The sequence below is a fragment of the Protomyctophum bolini genome, assembly GCF_963924005.1.
Source record: "Protomyctophum bolini genome assembly, chromosome: 15".
Taxonomy (NCBI): domain Eukaryota; kingdom Metazoa; phylum Chordata; class Actinopteri; order Myctophiformes; family Myctophidae; genus Protomyctophum; species Protomyctophum bolini.
This window is the reverse complement of record NC_137876.1, coordinates 27103459-27120547: the sequence shown is the minus strand read 5'-3', so window position 1 is coordinate 27120547 and position 17089 is coordinate 27103459. Positions and strand designations below refer to the sequence as shown.

The following is a 17089-nucleotide window of genomic DNA, read 5'->3' as shown; positions in this document are numbered from 1 at the left end:
TTTGGTTGCTTGGCTAGTTAGATGGCAGCCTGGCCCAGCCTGTGTGGTTTCTGGTCTAGAAGGGCGGGTGCTGGCGAGTACAAGGCGGGATCCTATTGGTCCCGGAGTGTCCACGGCGGTGGATCCTATTTTTTCACCGATCCTAGCGTCCGCCCCCGCATATTACTTGAATGTTCTGAACTGTTCTGCTTTGTTGGAGCCCCCCCCCCCCCCCCCCCCCCACACACACCCCCCACACACACACACACACACACACACACACACACACTGTATTTAATTCTTATAGGATATTTTCAATTATTGCAATTTCAATGAAACCAGAATTGTGTGGTTTAGTCATGGCCTAAAACCCAGGCAGGGGAGACAATCTATTTACCGTTCGCCAGATGGTAACAGCGTGAACAACATCATTCATTGCTGGATACATGCCAGACAGTAATGGTCAACCACACAATCTTGGAGATCTACAGCAATGATTCTCAAGCCATTTGAGACAATGTTCTTTCTCTGGGACCCTCGACAACCGTGAAATCCTGAGTGTTTACTCTCTGAGCGTGTACAAAATGTATGCAACAGAAACATCCTCCATCTGTCCAGATCATTGTGCGCTTGTAGATCAGCTATTTCTGCTGCCACGCAGCACAACAATGTATAAAATAATGGCTTAATACATCTCCGCTATGTAACTTTTGTTTCGTGAATAAAATGTTATTTTGATCAATTTGTGTGGTAGAGTATGTTATGGTATAAATTATATAACTAACAACACCACTGCAGTGGTTGTATTTGTTCTCCCTTATATTGAGAAATATAGGTCTGGTTTGACCCCTACAGGTTAAACTTCTCCCCTGAGCAAGCAGGAAGACTCTATTAGCTCAGTGTTAGTCTTGCGTGGCCAGACTGTTGCCTCTCGCAATTTTGACAGGGACGGTGAGGTGACCGGTGTCATGATGTTAACAGTGCTGCATACACCATGCCAAGTCCTAAGCTGTCAGTATTTAGGTCACTTCCCAGACACTGTGACAATGCGTGGACGCAGGCATGTATGTTGCTAAGCTGCTGTGTTTAAACTGTGGCATGAGGCTCTGGGCAGATGGAGGGTGTTTCTGTTGCAATTTGAAGATGGTGGCCTGTAGTTAAAGAAGTCCCCGGAAGTTGTGCAGTTTTGTGGCCCGTTGGTGGCTGTGTTAAAGACCTGGGTCAAATAGCTTTAAATACTTTCCACTATATTGTAGCTAATAACGAACACCATTGATGATTTCAAATTTCATGGGTAATACAGATGGCTGCGTTTTATATCCACAACGTTGCGATGCACAATGTATGCTTTGTCGTAATGGTGTCACATGCAGATATGATCGATCGAACATGTTCATACAGCTCCTTGTGATTGCGATGTGTTGTGAGCTTGTCGGCTACTGTATATCAAACATGTGACACTATCATATAAATGTATAAACCGGGCTTAAAACTGTTTTGTCTCATGGTAGTGACTCTTTAGTCTGAACTGGGCTTTAGACATCTTGGCTCCCTCTCTTATTCAGTAAAACAGCCAGTGATAATAAAGTAAAACCTATCATCTGCTCTCTGCTGGCCTCTCAAAGTACTCTTTTGAGGGAAAACATTGCGAACCATGGTGTGTAGCTTTAGGGGGGGACACTCTCTTCCTGAAAGCCAAAGCATCGGTTCAGCCCAACAGAGAGGCCACTCTTGATATTTATTTATGTGTAAACATTTTTCTTTTTTAATATGCATTATTATTATTTCCAAATGAATGAAGTTGAACTGTTTTTCTGTTCATGGCCCTTCAGCACTTCACCTCTCAGAGGGAGGACTTCGAGGGGACCAGGGAGGGCATCTTGGTGTGGCTGACAGAGATGGACCTCCAGCTCACCAACGTGGAGCACTTCTCAGAGAGCGACATTGAAGACAAGATGAGACAGCTCAATGTAAGACCCTTATCATCAGTGGCGTGCACAGATAGCCACTTTTGGCAATGTGCACCTTTGAAAATGAAAAAAAAAGCTTCTAATATATTTAGGCCCCAAAATCTATAAATCTCACACTATTAAGGCAACCGGTCGGTTCCATGCGCTGCACAAGGTGCCCTTTTTTCACTTGAGCACCTGCTCCTCTAAATGTCTGTGCACACCACTGCTTATCATAATAACCTTTTTGTGTCTATTTGAGTGCTTATTTAAACCACTATTTAATTCTCCAACTCCATATCTCATAATTTTATGTTATTCATTTATTTTATTATTTTCATAAATAATTGATGCCTTAATAGTGTCGCAGTCCTGCCCCCTCGAGAGACCCGGAAAATAAATCCCCGTTAATTTTCCTCATAGACTTTCCAGAAAGTATTTATTTAAAGACATTTACGCCGCGGACAAAGCCAACTCTTGTCGTGACAAATCATGACAATAAACAATTTTTTGGGCCAAACAAAGAATTAGAAAGTAGAAACAAACCGCAGGTTACACTTTTTTTGTTGTTTTTATTTTTTTGTCCAAAATATTGTGTTTGTTGTCATGATTTGTCACGATTTGGCTTTGTACGACGCTTAAAAGGTCTTTAAATAAATACTTTTTGAAATGTCAATGGGAAAAATGCATTGGGATTCATTTCCTGGGCCTGGCGTCATGAAAGGGGGCGGGACTGCGACGCTCTATACCTACTAATAATGAATGCCCTATTTTGTACTTTGTTGTAATTTGTGTGCAAAATTTGCTAAAATAGCTCATTCGCTAGTTATCCAAAATATGGACACCATATTGAAAGTGGTTGAATCTGTCTGTGGGCTTTATAAATATTTAACCAATTAAACAAGTATTAACAACACTTGTGATTAATAATCACTACATCGGATCCATTGAAACACAGGTTCTCTTTTTGTTGGATATGTACGACTGAAAGGGTTGTTGTCTCTCTCCAGGGCTTCCAGCAGGAGATCACCCTGAACACCAACAAGATCGACGCCCTCATCGTGTTCGGGGAGAACCTCATCCAGAAGAGCGCTCCTCTGGACGCCGTGCTGATCGAAGACGAGCTGGAGGAGCTCCATTCCTACTGCCAGGAGGTGTTTGGCAGGGTGGCCCGCTTCCACCATCGCCTGGTCAACAGACGGCCGGTCAGTACAGTACACACCTCTCTCACCTCCCCTCCACACACTTACCCTGCTTCAACAGACCGCTGGTCAGTACAGCACACACCTCTCTCACCTCCCCTCCACACACTTATCCTGCTTCAACAGACCGCTGGTCAGTACAGCACACACCTCTCTCACCTCCCCTCCACACACTACACTCAAACAGGAGGTGTTTGGGAGGGTGGCCTGGTCAACAGACGTTCAGTAGTACACACACACCTCTCTCAGTCAAACCACACAAGAAATATTTAACAGTGGTTGAGAATAAGTGGTATAAGTGGTAAATAAGTGGTCGATCATTCAATAAAGTAATCGATTAATAATCATTAATCAATCGCTATGTTGGGCATGCCCTTATGAAGCTCGTCTTTGGGTTAAAACACAGAGAAACTAGATGGACTTTGACGTATCACGGCATCATTTCCAGGTGTTGGAGGAAGAGAGGGAGCTGTCGGACAGAGACACGGACATGGAGGACTCACCAGACCTTAACGCCACCCCTCCGTCCTGGAGGGCGGAGAAGGAAGAGGAAGAGGAGATGGCTCGAGCGGTGGTGGCGGGGGGCGGTGTGTCGGCAGGACGACACCTCCTGGCACCTCCTCTAGAGCGATCGGGCCGGGAGACCCCCGTCAGCGTGGACTCCATACCGCTGGAGTGGGACCACACCGTTGACGTGGGAGGATCTTCGTCGCACGAGGACGACGAAGACGCCACCTTCTTCAGCGCGCTGTCAGGTACTAATTACTGTCTGCTGCCTCCCTCCCTCCCCCACTGTGCTCAGGGAGCATAATGCTAACTCTCATACCAGGAGTTTTGAGAGACAATTGTTGTGACAACTCTGTGATCTGAAAATTGACTCTTAATCTTTGTACTTCTTAGAACAACTTTGACTTCCTTTGTCTACAGTGGAGTTCTGTCGACTGCCGGTTATTTTAAAATTCTCAGAATTGTCTCTCCTCCTCTGATGTCCAGTCTTGTTAGAGCATTTAAGATCTCTCAAAAGACCTTAGCTCTCTGAGCTTAAGAGCTACGTGATGGTTATTTGACTTTTGTTGTTTTTCTCAGAACACCTATCCGCTGACTTGCAATCTCCGGAGTTCACAGTGTGCGAAACTGAACTAACGTCTGAACAAGAATAGATGTACTGTACACAGTAACCAGTGCTGTGTAGGTTATTCCGTTGTCTTGCATTATTTCTTGCAGATGTAGAGGTCACAGAGAGCACAGAGTCGTTTGTTAAGTCGACTGCCAAAGCGTTGAAGGGGGCCTCGGGTAGGCACTCTGCCACCTGCATGCTTCTGACTCACTGTGTGCTTAAAGGGGGAGTTTGTTGTTTTTTCTTAAACCTGGGTCCTATTTTAAAGCAGTTGGACCACAAAGGAATTCTCCCGCTTGCCGGTAATTTAGATGGACCAATAACAATAATTTTTACATTTTACACCCACCCTTTGTTTGTGGATCATCTACAAATAGGACCCATGCTTAAGAACGAAACAAAGAATTCCACTAGGATATTAAGCCAGGCATGAACATCCACCCCTTAGGATATTATGCCTGATTTATTGTTAGTCATAAGATGGTGACAGGTGCCGTAGATGGCAGATCTACAAGCTCACGACGCATTGCATCGTGATTTGCTGTGAGTATGTAGTTCTGTTATTTCTGGTGCGGGTCAACATGATATGATGGACTATCAATGAGGCGTTCTTACTTACCATCACTGTCACACCTCACGTGCCTATTCGCAGCCAGCCGCCTGGCCACATTGTATTTGGATAACACAGGTTTTAAAGTTTACATAAAATTTGACTTCAAGGTAGAAAATTAATTAAAAGTGCACTGCATGAGGAACTTTGTGTTTTGTGCCCCAAAATATATAAATATATATATTTTTTTTGTTTTTGAAAAGGGCAGGTGCTCTAGCCCCCCCCCCCCCCCCCTCTGCACTTGCCTGACCTGTGATGACGTGAACCTGCATGATGAAACACTGAACTTGTTATTGTTATAACTCATTGAGTTCATTCAGTTTGTTATGCTGCTCGTTGCATGTCATTGTCATGGATCATCTTTCCATTGTCGTGGCATTGCAGATGTTTGCATGTACAGTTTGACAGGATTCTGTGTATATTGGACCACAGAAGGCTTCAGTAAGCACAAGTTACGCGTGATCACAGAACCTTACTGCGGTTTTAATCTCTTTCCATTCTCTCTCTTTTGCAATTTTTGTTTTATGTCTCCCTGCGGTCCATTTTCTCACTTTTTGTCTCTTCTAATTATTCCTTCTTTATGACTAAGTCTTCTCTTTGCTCTCTCTCTGCTTGTTTTTTTCCTGCAACGTTCTGTTTTTTTTTTTTTTTTTTACTGAGCAAAGACGGCATCGCACGTCAAACAGCCGACAATGCGTTTACACTTGCAACAAGTTGTGAGGTCGGCTGTTTTCGACGTGCGACGAAGGAATTGGACTTTACTCAGTCTCTGTGAACCGAATGTGGTTGTTGGTTTGACTCTGGCTCGCATCCTCCTCTCCCCTCTCTCAGTGAAGTCTGTGACAGACCCGCCCAACTGGCACCAGTCGGACACCCCAGAGAGGAAGCGTGGTCCCAGAGGGCTGGGCTCCTCCCCCACACACACCACCAGCACACCATACCACACACAGGGATATGTACGTAATGCGCGCACGCGCGCACACACACACACACACACACACACACACACACACACACACACACACACACACACACACACACACACACACACACACACACACACACACACACACACACACACACACACACACACACACACACACACACACACACACACACACTCTCTCTCTCTCTCTCTCTCTCTCTCCTCTCTCTCTCTCTCTCTCTCTCTCTCTCTCTCTCTCTCTCTCTCTCTCTCTCTTCTCTCTCTCTCTCTCCTCTCTCTCTCTTCTCTCTCTCTCTCTCTCTCTCTCTCTCTCTCTCTCTCTCTCTCTCTCTCTCTCTCTCTCTCTCTCTCTCTCTCTACTCTCTCTCTCTCTCTCTCTCTCTCTCTCTCTCTCTCTCTCTCTCTCTCTCTCTCTCTCTCCTCTCTCTCTCTCGGCCCCTCATGTAGCTAAATCCTCAGCACACACCACAAGTTTATCTTTCCATCGGCAGTGCTGCCTAAGTGTGGTACATGCACAGTCACAAATAAAGAAATACACACACCACCACCAGAAGTCCCTTCCTTGGGGCTACGAGTACACTAACACACGCTGTCCTTGTGTAAATACAATGAATGAAGGCTTTGCTTTTTTTTTTAAATATATTTCGTTTTTATTTAAATTTTTCACAAAATACACAGACCACCCGTCCACAGCCCTCCCCACATACAAACCCATATACATAGAAAACAACACAGTTAAAGCATAATAACAATAATAATATTATACGAAAAACGTGAAAAAAAGAAGAGACAAATCTACTATACAGAAAAAGTTGTGTCTGGAAGCAATTGATCCAGACTGAGATAGCTGAAAATAACTAACCTATAACATTTCTGATACAGGTAAGGACACATTTTCCATATAATTCAATTAAGGTTGCCAAATATTCAATTCTTTTTCAAACCCTTTCGAATTTCTCAAAATATAAGTCATCTTCTCAAGAGTGACACAACTGTTCATTTCTGAGAACCACCTTGCGATAGGTGGGGGGGAGTCAGACTTCCATGTTATTGCAATACATTTCCTAGCAACCCCGAGTGCAACCTCTATAAATTAGATTTTGTGTCTTCCTAGATTTGCACTGATTGCAGTGAAGTTTCAGGTTTCAGGGTCCAACGGGAAGGGAGCATCTATAATTTTAGCCAGTGTATCACAAATATCCTGCCAGAATGTTTTAACTTTTATACATGTACCGTGCACAAATGAGCCTTCTTCCGTACCACACCTAAAACATAAATCTGAGATATTTTCGTTTGCATTTCTACACTTTTGAGGTGTATAATAAAGTTGGTGGAGAAAGTATAATGAGTCAGTCTATACCCTGTAGAATTGACAGTAGCAGAGAGGCTGTCACGACACAAATCAGACCAATCAATAATAATATTTAAATCTGACTCCCACCTTTCTCTAGATTTGTGTATGCCCTCCCTTGGGCATTGACCCAGCATAGAGAGTACATAATAGAAATGAATCCGTATGAACCTTGATCATTATGTAACAAATTCTCCACATCACTAAACACAGGTAAAGTCATCTCCGGCCCCTAACATCCTTCTAAGGTAATCCCTTAGTTGTAAAAAACAGAAGAAATCCCTGTTTAACAAGTCATATTTCCCCTTCAGTTGTTCAATGTTCAGTTTTACCCCCTTGACATGCCAGTTCTCCAGGATTCTATTGTCTACAAACGTGGGTCGAAGCCCATTTTTCTTTAATGGCGTTTTGAAGGCTTTGCTTTGCTCGTGTTGTGTGCACAGGTGAAGCTGATGTCGGAGTGCAATGGCAGTGTTAACAGCGTGAAGAGAGTCAAGCTGATTCTGAACGATGAGGAGGATCTGGAGGAACCAGGCCTCACCGCCAGCACTGCCGACAAACAGACCAGCACAGGTACTCGGAAGCACAACAACACCGACCTTTTCAGCTGTAACACACCATCATTTAGAAAAAGGTTATACGTTATAATAACACATTTTTAGACGGCCATTTAGACGTATTTTAGACGTCTAATTTCTCAGTGGGTTATTATTATTTTCGTATAGACATGTTTTTATCTGTGTTTTTGTGTCCAGGTGTGATTGAGCGCTGGGAGTTAATTCAGGCCCAGAACTTCAGCCATGACATGGACATCAAACAGGACCTGGAGCAGTGGCAGAAACTCAACTCTGACCTCTGTGACATCACTTCCTGGCTGAGCAGGGTGCTGCCGGAGCTGGAGAGGCTGCAGAGGCTTGCTCCAGCCACCAGTCTCAGGGACATGGAGTGCAACATCAGGAAACTCAAGGTAAGGCTATTCTGCGGCTTCAATCTAATTCTCAGTCCTTTATCCCAGTATTTCTCTAAAACGCGAAAAGTTGAAATATGGAGATATGAGGTTTCTGCTCGACATCGATATATTTTCTGCGCATCGTTCCGTTTCTGTGAAATGGCCAAACAAAGAGCTTAATTCCCATCTTGACCTCAGTTAATTCGTCTTTCTCCTTGCCTTGGACCAGGAGATGCAGAAGACCTTCAACAGCTACAAGTGTCTGCTGATCTCCATCAACCTGAGCAGCAGACACTTCCAGCGTGGAGACAGCGTGGAGCTCTGCGAGCTCCAGGAAGGCCTGCGATCAGCCAACCACAGCTGGACTCAGGCCTGCTCTGCCCTGGAGAGCTGGGAGAGGCGGCTGCACAACGCCCTGATGGAGTGCCAGGTTTTTAAAAGTTTTTGATTTTTTTAGCGAAGATAGCAGATCTACAAGATCACAACGTGTCGCATCAGAAAGCATTGTGAATTGTAGAATGGTTCATTCATGGTTAGTACTGTACATGCTGATTAGGGACACCATTTTGTTCTGAGAACCTGATGTGAGACAAATCCAAAAAATTGGTTTTCTATCGGAATGGTTCACTTCTTAACAGCAGTAATTAGGTGAATGGAGTTGACTTGCTAATAGTGGTATGCGAACCATGGTTGGTAGACAAGACAGGGATGTTTTATGGGGATATCTACACTGTAAACTATATGGTATTCGGTCAGTGTCATGAAGTGCTTTCAGGTTTTCACTAATACAAGGTGTGCTAATTAGTGACATGGTGCATAACCGAATATCTCTGGTCTTCCCAATGTTACTATTAGTCCACAAATGTATAAGTAAAATGTTTATCGACAGCGCAGTGGATGTGTTTGACACACAGTACTGGAATCGGTGCAAGTGCCGGTGCTTTTGTACTTATATTTTGCCATCTTGGTTTATGTGCCATATTCAACTAATACATGGGAAAAATGTAGGTAATATTTGTTTTCTGGTCAATTCTTGTAATATTCAATGAGTGGGATAAAACTGAATTCAGAGATTTAAAAAAAATAACCACATTGCAGAACCAATGCAAGGACTTTAGGTCATACCTTAATATTAAGATTAGGATTGGTATTCAAAGCAGTGTTTGCCATTCAAGCCCATTCCGTGAATATAGATTACCCCAGATTTATCAGTAGGAGGACATCTCTGATGTTCTGGCCACACAAGAAGACTATGGGCTGTATTTTGCGTGTCTTAAGTACCCGGTCTTATTCCCTAACTTGAGTAAACTAAAGACCTGGAGGCGTGATTAATGCTCTTTGGCCACTCAGAATAGCCAAATGGCATTGATCACGCCTCCAGGTCTTTAGTTTACTCAAGTTAGGGAATAAGACCTGGTACTTAAGACACGCAAAATACAGCCCCAAGTCTCATGGGTGCTATTGCAAACAGGAACACCACACCCACAGCAAGAGTTTTGGATCACACTGAAGGGGGTATTCATTAGCACCTGTGTTGGGTGGTTATAGTCTGAAGACTCCAGTTTACCAGCATCAAACTAGAGACCTCTGTGTCCATAAAATGTGGGAGGGCTTACTGTACACTGTACAGTAGCTATAACAGTAGACATGGCTATTAATATCTGGGACTTTCACTGTACCTGTTGTCATGTTTCCCATTGCACTTACCCTGAGGTGTCCTGTCGCTATTGTAGGAGTTCCATGAAATGCTCCACTCCCTGTTGATGTGGCTGGCGCGGGCTGAGAACAGATGCTACGCTGTCAACATCCATGACCACAAGACCCCGCACACTGCCCTTCTGGAACACAGAGAGACACTCCTGGTAAAGATACTTGTTTTAGACTGGTGTCATTGAGTCTAAGATAAACACAATCGTATGAACGGTCATTTCATCTCTGCTTGCTATGATTCCCCACATCAGAGTTTCATGTAGAAAGAAAGAAAGAAAGAAAGAAAGAAAGAAAGAAAAGTATGTTGTGGTGTCATTGTGACACACTGCAGAAGTAGAATTGACTAAATGTAATGTTAAACACACCTTCAGCTGTGTTAGTGAGGCCGGTGCTGTGTGGTGTATATGAACTGACCAGAGATCAGCTGTGTTAGTGAGGCCGGTGCTGTGTGGTGTATAATATATAGTGTGTTACTGTGTTAGTGAGGCCGGTGGTGTATATGAACTGACCAGAGATCAGCTGTGTTAGTGAGGCCGGTGCTGTGTGGTGTATGAACTGACTAGAGTTCAGTTTAGTGTGTTAGTGAGGCCGGTGGTGTATATGAACTAACCAGAGTTCAGTTCAGCTGTGTTAGTAAAGCCGGAGCTGTGTGGTGTATATAAACTAACCAGAGTTCAGTTCAGCTGTGTCAGTGAGGCCAGAGCTGTGTGGTATATATGAACTGACCAGAGTTCAGCTCAGCTGTGTCAGTGAGGCCGGTGCTGTGTGTGTGTGTTGCAGGCTCTGGACAAGGAGCTGCGTGCTGGTCAGAGGCAGGTCTCCGCCATGCAGGATATCTCCTCCCACCTCCTCCTGGAGGCCTCCACAGGGGAGGAGGACAGTGTGGAGGCCAAGGAGAAGGTCCACGTCATCTCCAACAAGCTGCGCCTCCTGCTCCGACAGGTGGCCGGCGACCTGCTCATACTGCAAGGAAGACCGGTATGTATGTGTGTGTGTGTGTGTGTGTGTGTGTGTGTGTGTGTGTGTGTGTGTGCGCGCGCGTGTGCGTACATGATCTATTTAGTTCAGCCCATAACTATACTTACAGCTGCTTTGTTAACTGTACTCGGGTACAGTGAGCAACAACATCATGATGAGGAATATTATCTGAAGAAATGTCCTGTGTTTGTCAGGAATCCTGTCCTAGCAGCTCAGAGGTGGACAGCATTGGTCTGGGGACGCTCATGTCTCCTCTGTTGCGGCAGAAGGTATGGCATCATCATGACATCACCACAACAAAACTAAAAAAAACAGGCAGCGCCGCATTAGAGCAGTATTATTCATTACCTTATTTACTGACCATTAGAAATACATAATTTTGTTCTAAATATCCATGTTGACAAACTAGACATAGACCTATTAATGTTCTGGACACTTTATTAATATTGTAAAAACATTCATAGACATTCTAATTACATGTTTGTTTAGAAACATCAAATATTCTGATCTGGTCTATGATCCATACTTTCCTATTCATTTAGAAACACTGCTATGGGCACAATACAGACTTTTGTATTCTATTTTATTGTAAGTAGTAGAACTTAACATAACACTTAACCACTTAAAGCCTATAATTATACTTTGTTAACCGGTGTTCCACATGGTTCTATACTAGGCCCCCTACCATATTAACCTCTATAACAAATCTCTGACGAAAGTAGACGATCTACAAGCTGTTCGCGCTATTCAACATTATTTTTTATTTCAGGAGGAGTCTGATCCCAGACTCAGTGCAGCTCCAGTCAAACCCACCACCACTAGAAGGTAATTTATTAATGTGGCATCAGCTCCTTTTCACTATTCCCTCACAACCAAGGTTATTATATAAGGGATAATCCATGGCTAGGTGGTCATTGTTGATATATTAATCACCGACAGGGTGATTAACCACCGACACGAAGCGGAGGTGGTTAATTACCCTGCACCTGAAGGTGATTTATATTGACCACCTAGCCATGCATTATCCCACTTATTACACGGCTACTCTGCGCAAGCAGTGCGTGCAAGTAATGTTATCAGTCAGGTGCTACGATGCGTATGTCCCTTAGCAGCATATGATATGACGTCATATGCTGGCACGAAGCACTGAGCAGACCATGCAGGTATGTTATTTGTCATGCTACGAAGCGTATGTCCCATGACGTGATGAAGATATGTACCAATGTCCCTTAGCAGCATATGGTATGACGTCATATGCTGGCACGGGACATACGGAAGCAGACCGTGCAGGTATGTTTTCCGTCATGCTACGAAGCGTATGTCCCAGATATGTACCAATGCCAGGGTATAATTGATTATCGATGGTGACGTAACGATGACATGTTTCAGTGTCGGGTGGACTAAAGGTAATGCCCCTATGTATGTAATCTGACACCACTGCCATAACGGGCATAAGTAATCATTACCATACTTCAAAATACTTTGTACCTTGCTTTATCCAAAAGCAAGGTACGTAGCAAATAGCTAAACCTAATAATTCAATATTGCAAACGTTCTTTCACAGAGAGGCTGAGATTTGAACGTTTGTAGCGGTCTACAGTACTTGCACGCTCTGCTTGCGCACTAGTGTGCACACTTGTGCGCACTTGTGTGCAACAAGCAAGTAGGCACTCGACAGAGTGCAGTTCTAGTTTAATTAACAAATTTACCCAAAACACAACAAAACAAGGTATGTCCTTGCTTACGGTAATGAAAAGTATACATAAGTGTTGGCCGTCTGCCCAGCTGCAGCACAGTCAGAAAACAAGGAAGTGAGTTGATCAAATAGAATAAATTTTCGGGTACTGCATTGTCTATTTCTCGCTTCAAAAGTTTTCAAAAACATTCTTGAGAGCAATGTCTAGCTGTAAATGACATTGTGTGTGTGTTTACATGACTGTCATGTTGGATACAGCTGTAAATGACATTGTGTGTGTGTTTACATGACTGTCATGTTGGATACAGCTGTAAATGACATTGTGTGTGTGTGTTTACATGACTGTCATGTTGGATACAGCTGTAAATCTCAGAGTCTTCTGTTATAGAGCGGAGTTCTGTTATCCAGAAATAAAACAGAGCTGAATTCAGCGACTGACCAATCAGAATCAAACATTCAACCAAGTCGTGTAATAATGTTTGGTTTAGTTTTTATTTTTGTTTCGTTTTGACTTCATGTTTTCAATTTCAGTTTAGTTTTAAAACTTCTATCAGAAGCTCTGTCTGGGCGAGGCATAATAAATCTATGTAAAAATATGTTTTATTGAGGGCTGGCTGTTTACTTGTTCTCATTATACTGTTGGGCCATGCACCTTGAGTTTAATTTAATTCAGGCTAGCATCGGCCGCCACATCGCCTAATCGCCCTGTATAGGCCGAGATATTTGTATTTTTTCGACTATTGGCCGTTCGCCTGCCATCGGCGGTAGTCACCGGGTCCCATAGACAAACAATGCACTTCCGGACAATTCGTCTGGCTGTCGTTCATTGTTAAAACATACTGAGAGTGTTGTGGGCATTGTGTTTCAGTCAGTTCTCTCTCTTTTTTGCCTCTGTCATTGTATTTCAGTAAACTAAAATGTTATTTTGTTCATTTTAGTTCATTATAATTTATAATAACCTTTCTCGACTCAAATCAGTTAATTTAGTTATGGCCCAGTCAGAGGATAACGATATGATTTGTGTGATCCCTTAACCCACTGCCTTATCTGCCCACCCTCCAGAGAGAAGAAGAGGGATTCCTCTCCACCTCGCTCTTTCTTCCAGCGGGTTTTGCGCGCTGCCTTCCCCCTCCACATCCTCTTCCTCCTCCTGCTGGTTCTAGCCTGCCTGGTGCCCATGTCCGAGGAGGACTTCAGCTGTACACTGACCAACAACTTTGCCCGCTCTTTCTACCCAATGCTGCGCTACACCAACGGCCCTCCACCCACGTGAGATTTGTTGTACACCGAATAGTGAAGATTGCTTCCTTTGTGAACAAGCATCAACCTTGGAAGGATGAAACCTCCAAATGGACTCCTGTGGTGTGTACAGTAAGAACTCCAATGTGACACTCTTTATCGCTAAAGACACTCTGAATGAGAGACAAGAGACTGTGAGTGCACCGACGTCTGTGTCCCTATTATTTTTTTCTTCAATTTTTTTAAAGTCAAGTCTAAATTCGTATTCTTCTTATTTAAAGACCTATTTATTGTTTTGTAGAGTGTCAACCTCTTCATCAAAGCCATATCAATGGTTCATTTTAAAGTAACATGGTTTTTATGTAGATAAGATAACATTTGTGAGTAAATGTCCCCAACAAACGTTTTCATCAGCGATTGCGCAGTTTAAATTATCTTTTTGTATCATCACTAAAAGCTGAAGAACATCATTAAAGGACAATTCTGGGCCAAGGTTTTTCTTACCTTATTCTGATATTATATCCAAGAACAAGTGTTTTTGTAGAAATCTGTCTTTCATAAAGACTATACGCTCCACAGTGTTTTGTCCCAAATGGGCTGCAGTAAAATAAAGCAGTAAGCCACGAGAGGTCTCAGGTTACCGGGTATTTTACTATGACAAATAAAGAGGATAGGTTCAGCTCAGGTTCAGCTTCCTTAATGGTCTCAACTGCGTATGTTTCTTTCCTTCCATGGAGCATCATGGCGTCGCCAGTACAGTGTTCACTGTTCGCGTTTCGCCCTCTTTAGTCTTTAGACAGTCCTTAAGAGATACGGAATCAGCTGCGAATGATATAAAGTGATTGAAGGTGTGGGTTATCGATGAAATTTACACCAGTCATGTGAAGGTAAACAGCCAATCAGAATCAAGTATTGGGACTACCCGTTTTAGAAAGGCATTTTACAGCCAAACCCACTGCGCATGCTCAGAGCTGAGGTGCACTCGTTCTTGGATATAACAGATTATGGTAAGAAAACGCTTAGTCCAGAATTCTCATTTGAGAGTTGCTGTCAATAACCAAATTATTGTTTTATTTTGGACAACCACTTCTGGAGAGCAATTTTGTACATAATGACTGAAAAAGTGTTGTTTTCTTTGTTCTAGCAAACTGTTCGCCGTACCGAGTTTGTTTATAGCTGATAAGTGATTCTGCAGACAAGGCTTTGCTTTGTGTAGCCGGCGAGGTTTAAAAAAAAGATATATTTTGTTTGCAATCTAATGTTATTCAGACAATGATGTACTTTTGGGTTTGTTTGTATCAAATTGTTTTGTATATAATGGCAAACTACTGAAAAGACATAGTTAAATTATTATGTATAATGTGTGAGAGTGTTCACTTTAAAACTTGAGTCATTTCACAGGTGTTTGTGTGTAAAAGAAAGGTCTGTTTTATCAGACTCAGTTACTATAGAGAGAGCTAACTTGTTTGCGGTATATAAAGATGAAAAAACAACAACCTTTATTACATTTATTTATCGTTATATTTTGCCCTAACCAGTTTCTATTCAGAATGGAACGATTAAAAAATCATTACATTTTCAAGCTACTCTTAATGTGGTAAACTCCACCCCCATCTACCCCCATCTGGTGCTTTACCACTGCGATTTGATCCATTTAAACTCTATACTTTAAAGTATAGAGTGTAGAGTTTTAAGTTGATCGGATTCCCATCGGCTACTTTTAGCTGATCTAAAAAGCTGGTAGTTCTGCTATTTTCACAGAATATGTACCCCAGAAGAGGGATGCTAGGATTCAAGTGGTTAACAGCTATATCTACAAAGACTGTGTGTGTGTGTGTGTGTGTGTGTGTGTGTGTGTGTGTGTGTGTGTGTGTGTGTGTGTGTGTGCGCGCGCGCGCACGCTCTACCTGAAAGCTGCTCTGAAACATGTTTCTACCATGCAGTTAAATATACCTAAGTCAATGTACAGTAATGCCACTACACTACAGTGTATGTCAGACTTGGGTACAGAAACTGAATGTAAGCGATCTTTTGAATGAGCATTGAATGTAGTTAACTTACATGTCACTGTCAGTGAGGAAATACAACAGAGCTACAGTATATTGTGGCATAAACAAATCCCCCCCCAAATGCTGTTTGTGTACAACATAAGGCGCTGAATAATTACCGGTATGTATGCTATGAAATGGGTAACACAGGTTCTACTGAAGTCATAAATGTCCCCAATATTTTGTACAATATTTGTGTTTACAGAATTATTTTGAGTTGTACTTGGTTGCGCGCAATCGTATATCGAGTTAAAAATGGCAATTCTCTACAGCATGACACTGCCATGCAACTACTTCAACCAATCCATATTCGGGAAAATAGCAGATTTACAAGCCATAACGCTAATGGTGGTGTAAATCTGCTATTTTTGAGCAAAGATATAATGTAGACTGAAAACATTATTTTCTGAATGCCTATAGGATGTATAGCTTGAAATATGTGACTGACAATAAACATTGTTTGCCATTTTGTCTTTTGTGTGTTGCATGGAAGGATACCTTGAAGCATAGTTTGTAGATTGTAGTAGATTGAAAGTGGGGGTTTTTTACGTGCCAAAATCTGCCATTGACCCCCATTATAAATTTCTCAAATTTGAAAGCACTACTGTAAATTTTAAAACTATGAAAAAAACCATAGTTTTAGACCATATGTCGTTTTTCATGTTTTTGGAGGAAATGATGAAAATCACTTCCTATAGGTGAAAAATATTTTTTGAGGTGCCAAAATCTGCCATCGACCCCCATTATGTTTCTCAAATTGACAATCACTGAGAGACCATGGACTATAGCCCATGGTCTCGGAGGGATTTTCGTCTTTTTTAAAATATCCTCATTTTTCATTTTTGAGGATTTAAAAAAAGACGGAAATCACTCCGAAACCACTCACTCCCCTCACCGATCACTCCCCCCAGTATTGGGATGTATTAGGAGGTTGATATTCATTCATCATTGTTGAGGATTTGAAAAAAGGTTAAATCGCAGAAAAGCGAAAGGCTAAAGTCCATGGTCAGGGAGGGCATACTATAGTATGTTGTTTTTCACGATTTGGTGGTGTGCGGGCTCCATCCAATACCTACACCAGTTGTGATGCAACAGAGTTTGCTGTGACCGTTGTGAATTATGGGTGGTGTGGTCTTTGCCAAGACGGTGGATTGTGGCCCATGCCTTCCTGTTATTTGTCATGTTGGTGTTCTCTATATCTTTTCGTCCTGGGCATGACGTTAAACTGTTCCATTCGAGAGGACCGGCGACCCTCGAATGTAAACAGCCACGAAAGGAAACTATGTGTGTGAGGTGTTCTCTATCATTTCTTTCC

At 42.6% G+C, this 17089-nt stretch overlaps 1 protein-coding gene across 1 annotated transcript in view; it reads left to right on the top strand.

Moving 5' to 3' along the window:
* syne2b (spectrin repeat containing, nuclear envelope 2b) overlaps positions 1 to 15849 on the top strand; it is a 166835-nt gene extending 150986 nt beyond the window's left edge. The window contains exons 125-137 of the mRNA XM_080783979.1: positions 1812 to 1949; positions 2939 to 3133; positions 3579 to 3885; positions 4355 to 4423; positions 5689 to 5813; positions 7598 to 7727; positions 7910 to 8121; positions 8333 to 8533; positions 9837 to 9965; positions 10594 to 10791; positions 10986 to 11060; positions 11561 to 11616; positions 13550 to 15849. Coding sequence (XP_080640105.1) covers positions 1812 to 1949; positions 2939 to 3133; positions 3579 to 3885; positions 4355 to 4423; positions 5689 to 5813; positions 7598 to 7727; positions 7910 to 8121; positions 8333 to 8533; positions 9837 to 9965; positions 10594 to 10791; positions 10986 to 11060; positions 11561 to 11616; positions 13550 to 13760 — 2046 coding nt within the window. The 3' untranslated portion in view covers positions 13761 to 15849. The remainder of the gene's footprint in view (positions 1 to 1811; positions 1950 to 2938; positions 3134 to 3578; positions 3886 to 4354; positions 4424 to 5688; positions 5814 to 7597; positions 7728 to 7909; positions 8122 to 8332; positions 8534 to 9836; positions 9966 to 10593; positions 10792 to 10985; positions 11061 to 11560; positions 11617 to 13549) is intronic.
* The last annotated feature ends 1240 nt before the right edge of the window (positions 15850 to 17089 follow it).